Source organism: Perca fluviatilis, chromosome 9 (genome assembly GCF_010015445.1).
Source record: "Perca fluviatilis chromosome 9, GENO_Pfluv_1.0, whole genome shotgun sequence".
Taxonomy (NCBI): Eukaryota; Metazoa; Chordata; class Actinopteri; order Perciformes; family Percidae; genus Perca; species Perca fluviatilis.
In genome coordinates this window covers 4,143,226-4,151,840 of record NC_053120.1, presented here as the reverse complement: position 1 = coordinate 4,151,840, position 8,615 = coordinate 4,143,226, and the positions used below count along the sequence as shown (strand labels likewise).

General features: G+C 39.0%; 1 protein-coding gene across 1 annotated transcript; it reads right to left on the bottom strand.

The window, feature by feature from the left end:
* Nucleotides 1-837: 837 nt before the first annotated feature.
* Nucleotides 838-5,348, bottom strand: LOC120565404 (histone H3-like). Its single transcript, XM_039811213.1, has 2 exons — nt 4,936-5,348; nt 838-1,492 (listed from the first exon to the last, which is right to left on the bottom strand). Exons 1-2 carry the CDS (start codon nt 5,277-5,279, stop codon nt 1,180-1,182), a joined length of 657 nt encoding a protein of 218 aa, XP_039667147.1. The 5' UTR covers nt 5,280-5,348; the 3' UTR covers nt 838-1,179.
* Between the last annotated feature and the right edge of the window lie 3,267 nt (nt 5,349-8,615).

Here is an 8,615-nt window from a genome sequence, read left to right as displayed (position 1 = left end):
AATTTGTTGCTTTTTCCGACATTTTTGTTCGCTTTTTGTCGCATTTTTGTTGACATGAAGTCCTACAAAAGTCATCAAAAGAGTTCCTTAGCCATCGTAGAATTTAGCAAATCTAAATCTAAATTTGCAAGGGGCCGAATTTGAGTTTGACACATGTGCTCTATCACATAAAATCCCAATGAAATACATTTACATTTGTGGTTGTAAGGTGACAAAATGTGGACAAGTTTAGGGGGTATGAATACTTTTGCAAGCCTCTGTATCAGGAAGCACCCCTCCGATGTTTACTGGAAGTAGTATCTAACGAATTAAATGAAATGTGGAGTCTCTAGCCATAGATACATGTTACAGCGAGTTAGTTTGAGGTGTATGCGATACAAAAACCATCACTGAACCTGTAAGCTGAGCAATATAAACAGTACAAATACAAGTTATATCTAGAATATTCAGGGCAATTGATATATGTTATGTCACTGCTTTAAATGCTTAATCCTGATTATGTGTAATATTTTTACAGGGGAAAAGACTGATGTGTTATCATGGTGCCATCATAACCATGCCAAAATGGTTACATTTTTTGGGGGGACTTTTCTCTTTATTTCAGATTGACAGGAAAGGTAAGAGATTGGGCATGACATGCAGGTCGGATTTGAACACAAGCTCCTGCAAAGGACTCAGCCTACATGGGGCTTTTGCCAGGTGATCTAGAGGAAGGCCCACAAAATTATTTTCACACAAGTTGCAGCAAGCCCTTCTGATAAACTTAAATTATTATTTGAACAAAGATAAATAGAGGAACTGAGCTCTATTCCTGCTACATTATTCTTCATGCTTAAAAGTAATTAAAAGATTGGTAAATTAATGTTTGACCAAGTTCTTTGTAGGTGTACATGCAATACAGTGAGCACCACTAACCCATCAGATAAATATAAATAGATTAAATGAGACCAGTAATGTCAATTACATTTGATTGTAATTATCTTGTAGTTAACAGTAGAAAAAAATTGTTTGAAGAGTACAACATGCTTAAATAATATTCATACACCATATCAAATCCTTCTGATGGAACTAGTTCATATTTTCAACAAAGATAATGAAGAGAGGAAGTGAGCTCTTTAAGGACCAGTGAGTGGCTCTTAAAAGAGCCGTTGTGTTGTTGTCGTCGTTGATCCGGGTAATTTAGCCTCCGAAGCCGTACAGGGTGCGGCCCTGTCTCTTCAGAGCGTACACCACATCCATGGCGGTCACAGTCTTCCTCTTGGCGTGCTCGGTGTAGGTGACGGCGTCACGGATGACGTTCTCCAGGAAGACCTTGAGCACACCGCGGGTCTCCTCGTAGATAAGACCGGAGATACGCTTCACTCCGCCGCGGCGAGCCAGACGGCGGATGGCGGGCTTGGTGATGCCCTGGATGTTATCACGGAGAACTTTACGGTGACGCTTGGCGCCTCCTTTCCCGAGTCCCTTCCCGCCTTTTCCTCTTCCAGACATTTTTCAGTTGAGATCGATGAAACGAATGACTTGACGGTGTTCAAACGGCTGTATTTATGTCTTATCTGCGGACGTAAGAGAGAGCAGGGGGCCTGTGTCTCGCTGGGCGGGGCCTAACGGCAGGCAGTTAAGACTCTTCCTTCTGATTGGCTTTGAGAAGTTTAAACACATTTTATAACACAAATCCAAAGAGGACAATACTGACTTATTTCTGGTTGTGCACATTAACTGATGGAGTTTTACTTTATTGTTTTTGTTCATTTTAATAAACATAATTATTAGTTTTAGTGGTAAAACAGTCAGAAGGCAGTTTCTTTATGTAGCACAATTCAAATCCAAAGTGTTTTAAGTCCTTTATTAAAGTTCATGCAATACAAGTTTATAAATACAGTAGATGTAAGAACAAAAAACAGTGCATAATGTGCAAAATATAATAATGTGCGTCAAGTGTGTAAAGTCCAATATCTTTCATAAAGTGCTGCGATGGAGATTTGGAGATTTGTAATTGTTGTATTTGTGATCTCTCTTTATTATTTTATTTTATTTATTTATTTGTGTTAATGTTTAACTAATGCATTGCATGACACCATGTTGTGTTTTATACACCATCAGGTGACCGTAGTACAGTAATATGTTGTATGGTATTGTACAGTATGTGTTGTTTGTACATGCTGTCTGTGTTTATTTCGTTTTACGTTACTGCTACAGCGTGGGTTAAGTGCCCAAGACAAAATGTCCCCAAACAATACACAGGCTGTTTTTTGTCCATCTTCCTTTTTTGTTCCCATGATACATTATACATAACAGAGTTATATGACACATCTGTTAATGTAGCTTCAGTGCATATTTATTTTAAGAATTTATACCTTCAGTTTGCAATTTAAAAACACTGGAGCTACATAATGTCATTTTCGTCAGTTCAGTTACTGTATTAAAATCACCACACCAAGTAATTTTGTAGCCAACTCTCAGAAACTGGGTTGGGTTGGAAACTGGAGAGTTGCTGGTTCAAGTCCCCATACGGGCCAAAGTATGGCAGTGGACTGGTAGCTGGTGGCCTGGGCACTGCCAAGGTGCTCTTGAGCAAGGCACCGAACCCCCAACTGCTCTGGGCCCCTTTCCATAGTCAGGTCCCTCACTCTGACATCTCTCCATTAGTACATTTGAGGTACTGTGCATGTGTGTGTAATAACAACAGAGTGAAAACATTGTAATTTCCCCTTGTGGGGAATTAATAAAGTATACATTATTATTATTATTATTATTATTATTATTGACTTTGCCCAATAGATATTATACTCTGTCGAGTTCCACCTATTACACACATCAACAACACCGTTATAAGAGTAACTTATAACTTATTCTGTGAGTAGCCTACACAGAATGTCAAAGTCTTCATGTATGTAGACTAGAGGAGGGAGGAGGACTCCTGAAGTCACCAACCATCCTCTTCTGTCTGAGAGGTGTGAAGGACCAGGATGTTGTCCTTACACCACTCAGCCAGATGTTCCTCCATCTACCTGGCCTGATGTGTGAACAGCCCGTTCTGCATATTCAGCGTAAAGAGCCTTTACCACCGTCAAGTCTGGGTCCAAAACAAAAGGGACACACAGTCTTAATTTGCACGTGAAGTGTCCGAAACAATAGTGGGTACTTAACCAAGACCTAACTTAATCACCTCGAGTAACCAAATGGTTCGTCCTAATGTGTGAAATAAGGTTTTTTTTCCCCCAAAATTACAGCACAGATTTAAACCTACTTTTTACAACTTCTACATTGAGCATTTATTTTTTAAGCACCAGCATGAAACACACACTATTTGGACATTATGGTAGCTAATGTTATAGGGCAAAATACAAAAATAAAATATGAATTTCAAAATAAAACAACAATATCAGAGGCAAAGTCTTATAAAAATGTATATTAAACATGTTATTACAATAAATCATTTCATTTCAATTTCAACACCTTATTCATCTATATATCTGTTTATATACTGTCTGTTTACTCTCTACTTAATGTGTATTTGTGTTATTCTGACGCATGTAAAAAACATTTTATGAAGTGTCTTTTACATATTTTTATTGCAATATTTCTATTCTATATGTACAGTATTCTTCCAACTGTTGCAGTACTTAGGCAGGCTAATCCCATGTGATTGTGAACTTGCTCTGGTAATAAAGCTCACTCTGATTATTCTTATACTTTATTCCCACTATACCTTAAGAACACATGATTTCAATTCAGCATCACACTGTTTTGTCAGCCAGTGTAACATTCCCTCTCATTTCCTCATCATGTACACACTGTAATTACACCTATACATGATCATATTATGCTGCTCTTCATACTATCCATCCTGCACATACACTTATTCTTACTATACTTATGTTACCACACTGCACATAGCTGTACATATCACACGTGTCAAACTCAAGGCCCGCGGGCCAAATCCAGCCCCTTGTAGATTTAGATTTAGCCCGTATATCAATTTGGGTTCACGATAAATTTTTGGCCCTCCTAGTTGTGCGCCAAACCAAAAACACAGGAAAGTGTTTTTTGAACTGCAATTACCTGACATTCAAAGCAGAATTCGGGCAGATTTACCAACTCTGAGACTCAGAAATTCGCCCAGAAGGAACTCTTTGGATGACTTTCGTAGGGCTTCATGTCAACAGAAACGCGACAAAAAGCATACAAAAATTAGGGAAAAAGCAACAAATTTACCAAAAGTGGACAAATGTCTGAGAAAGCTGCAAAAGTTAGGGAAAAAGCTAGGTGTGATTCTCTTTTTTCCCAGTGTGGCCCTCTGGGAAAATGAGTTTGACCCCACTGGTCTATATGGTTCATTCAGTATACCCATATTTATTCAGTTAATACACTGCATATATCTATATTATTCTTACTACTAGTATGTCACTGCTACTACACTGCACATAGCCGTACATATTGTTCATATTACATAGCCATATGTATTCTCACACTGAAATATATTTGTCCTGTCTGTACTTTATATATAACATTGCACTTTTCTGCACTTCTGGTTGGACGCAAACTGCATTTTGCGGTCTTTGTACTCTGCTCAATGACAAAGTTTAATCTAATCAAGTCAGTTAGTGGTGAAACTGTAATTTACAGTTCACTTACCTGGTTAACATAGAGGGTGGTTATCAGTACAATCTTATACACATCTAAATATTCAAATAAGACAGTTTATAGTCACTAACGCTGCTTTAACTGATATGAGAAATTATTTTTCCAAAATGCTTATAGATCAAATTTGCGTATACGAGAATATAGGACAGTTTGCTCTTTAAGGGTTTGTGTGGTGGCTCTTAAAAGAGCCTTTTGGGAGTGTGGTCTGGTGCTGGGTGAGTTTAAGCCCTCTCTCCGCGGATGCGGCGGGCCAGCTGGATGTCTTTGGGCATGATGGTGACCCTCTTGGCGTGGATGGCACACAGGTTGGTGTCCTCGAAGAGGCCGACCAGGTAAGCCTCGCTGGCCTCCTGCAGAGCCATGACGGCGGAGCTCTGGAAGCGCAGGTCGGTCTTGAAGTCCTGAGCGATCTCCCTCACCAGGCGCTGGAAGGGCAGCTTGCGGATGAGCAGCTCGGTGGACTTCTGGTAGCGACGGATCTCTCTCAGAGCCACGGTACCGGGCCTGTAACGGTGAGGCTTCTTCACTCCGCCGGTGGCCGGGGCGCTCTTACGGGCAGCCTTGGTGGCCAGCTGCTTCCTGGGAGCTTTTCCTCCGGTGGATTTACGGGCGGTCTGCTTGGTTCTGGCCATTTTAGCGTCTCTGTCTTCTCTGTGTTCACAGCTAAAGAAAGAATGCTGAGAGCCGGAGAACAGCGGCTTTATAAAGGAACTGCCGGAGCCAAGGCGGCGCTGATTGGTCCAGGGAGACACGCGCGCTTTAGCTGAGTTACTATTGGACAAAAGGAATTCAAACTTAACCGCTCGCACAACGGCTGAATAACGGCCACAGAAAGACTCGTACTTTCTTCTTTATTTTGTGTTTGAGTCTATGATTTGAGTGTTGAGTATCCACAGAAAAAACATGAAATGATCGGTGAATGATATTTCAAAAAGAGAGAAGAAGTATATATTATAGGCCTTTGTTTTAAAGAGAAAATTCACAACTTTTCTGTTTGTCTTTTTGAGTTAAAATTAACCTATTTAACCACAACAAAGGGAAAAAACAGAAATAGCTTACTAACAAAAAATTGTGAATGTTACATTCCATTCTGTAAAAACTCTGTCTTATCTGTTTTAATTTGTACAATAAATTGTTACACTCTTTTCCTTCTTTCTTTGAAATAAGCGACAAAAACTTTAAAAAAAAGGACAGAAGTGAGACAAAAATAGAGCTCAACAGTCCCACCCACAGCGGTTCCGGATGTAAAAATACAATGCGATTTCTCCATTGACAATTTGGAGTATATAAGCCATAATAGTCGATGGTAGACTTATATAGTTCATATAGACAATTTAAAACACATTATTGTGTCAGAATATTCTGGAGATATGTGTGGCTTGTTGTAAAATGGCTCCAGTGTTTACTTTGGTGACTAGTAATTCTCTGATTAAAGGTAACAAATGTTATGTAACACCTGTCCAATTCTTACAATTTAAACAATTTTTCTGACCAAACTGCAGACACAAATATCTACATGATTGAAAGATTAAATTGTTGATCTTCTGCATGGAGTCTGGTGGGGACAAGCGTAGTCACATCATCACCTTTTTAAGAGTTTATAAAAAAAGTATTTTCTTAATTTACTTGATGAAATACAATGATATAACCAAGATGAGATGAAGACAAAAGTACACAAGTAAAAATGGATACAACTAGATTGAAATATGTAAAAACAAACCAGTAGAAGAAACAGAGTGAATTAGCTTGTTTAACAGCATAAAACAAATGTGTAGAGTTTAAATAAATTTCTAAATTGGTCATATTTAGACAAAGTTGTTTGAGAAGTGAGTTTAAGGGAATAGGAAGAGCTCTTAGTAGAATCAGTGTGTGGCTCTTAAAAGAGCCTTAACATTGTTAGAGTAACAGAGGGACAGTTAACCACCAGTACCACCTTCTGAGATGTTTTAGGCTACGTTCACACTGCAAGTCTTAATGCTTAATATGGATTTTTTTGCTCGGATCAGATTTTTTTATTTGGCTGTTGACATTACCTTTTAAAACGTGGCCTATATCAGATTCCAGTGTGAACTGACCCGCATGCGCAAAAGACCAATAGCAATGACATTAGACGCAGCGCGCTGTTGCACTAAAGTTAGGGAGGTTAAGGAGGAAGTCAGCATTTTAACTTATATTTCAAAATGTTTGTGTAACGGCAGCCGTAACATTACAGTTTTTTCCAACTGCTTACACACAAAATCTTTTCATGTCACACGATTTTTGAAACCTCTCACTCAAAGTGTAAAACTACCCAGCAAGTCTCCAAAACCAGAAGCTATTTCTCAGCCTTTCACTCAGCTTTCAATTGCATAAAACACTTTTTTCAAAACATTACACACAACTCTCTACCTAAGACACAAAAATCTAACAGGAAGTGACTTGCTTTCCTTTTCTAAACACAACCAATCAAAATGCTACACTTATTTACCAGGACACACACACACTCCTCACATTTGCAAACACATTATGTCATAACTGAACACTAACCAATCACGGCTTTACTATAGGCCTATACAGAGGTCAGAGGTCAGATTACCTGTTTTGAACAATGGATGCCAACAATAGACAGAGAGCAAGGGGAGGAGGAGGAAGAGACAGGGGATAACAACAAGGAGGAGGGGGAGGGAAGAAGAGTAAGAAGGAGAGCCATCTCTGATGAAATCAGGGCCACACTTATTCATCATGTGATCAACCACGGATTGACCAATGAGAGAAGCCCATCTTGAGTAGCTTTACAGTGGCGTCCATACTGCATGCAACTATCTAATGACTATTTCAGCATTACTAATCAATCAGACTTTGTTTTGCACAGAGTGCATACAATTCTGTCCCCCCCACCCCAACACACACCCCCCCGCCCCGACACTCAAGCATGCACAAACACTCTCAACACACACACACACACACACACACACACACACACACACACACACACACACACACACATATTCTTTATTCCAAAAATGATACCTTTGGTTTACATATGTTTATACTTTTGTTTTCTTGTTTCATGCTACTGTATACAACACTGGGCTACTCTTTCAAATGTAATGTTTTGCCCAATAAATATTTTCTGTTTTACTGTAACATTACATTGTTTTTTACAGAGCACTTTTCATCCCCTCTCAGCAGATTACTTTACCTCTAGAACATCGTAAATGTAGATATAAGCCTATGAACGACAAAAGAGTTTTAGATTTAGAACAACAGTGTGTACATGGTATATCCAAAAATGTACTATTATGAAAAAAGTGTTTGCCATTTGATGCAAATGCTTCATTTTGAGATGTGTTTATGGTATTTTGAATGCAGTGTTTCATTTTGAAGGAGATATGACGCATTTTGCATTTTGTGTGTGCAGTTTTAGGAATTGTGTGTAGAGTTTTGAAAAAAGGAGACATAGTTTTGAAAACGTGTGTAAGCAGTTGGAAAAAACTGTAATAAACATACACTAATTAGGTCTAACACCTCCCTCTCCCTCCAGTGACTTGCTCCATCACTGTTCTCCATGTAGTAGGCCTCGTCAAGTTTTTAATTTTACTGTCTGTGTCTCGGGCTAACTCCCACCGGAGCAGAATTGTGTCGATGTAGATTGACTAAAAGTTGCATCAAATCCGCCTCGGTTGTTCACACTGCGCCCGCATTGAAAAACATCAGACCTGGGTCTGATTCAGGACCACATACGGAAGTGGTCTAAATCTGATTTGAGTGTTCACACTACTTCTGAAAAAGTCTGACCTGGTCACTTGACCCCAAAAAATCTGATTTGGGCCACTTTTGCCTGCAGTCTGAACGTAGCCATAGGCTACTTGTTTTTCCCAGTTTATTGCACATGAGATTAAGACAAAGACAATAAGTACAATTAAAAAAAATATATATATATATATATATATATTTAAAAAACATACAAAAGCCAAACCAGAGACAGC

Bases quoted from the DNA above. Each gene is read 5' to 3' on its own strand.
- LOC120565404 (XM_039811213.1), bottom strand. From the start codon at position 5,279: ATGGCCAGAACCAAGCAGACCGCCCGTAAATCCACCGGAGGAAAAGCT. The intron at 1,493-4,935 runs CAAGAGGGTCAC...TCTCAACTGAAA, and splicing joins AACCTGTGTGCCATCCACGC to AATGTCTGGAAGAGGAAAAG.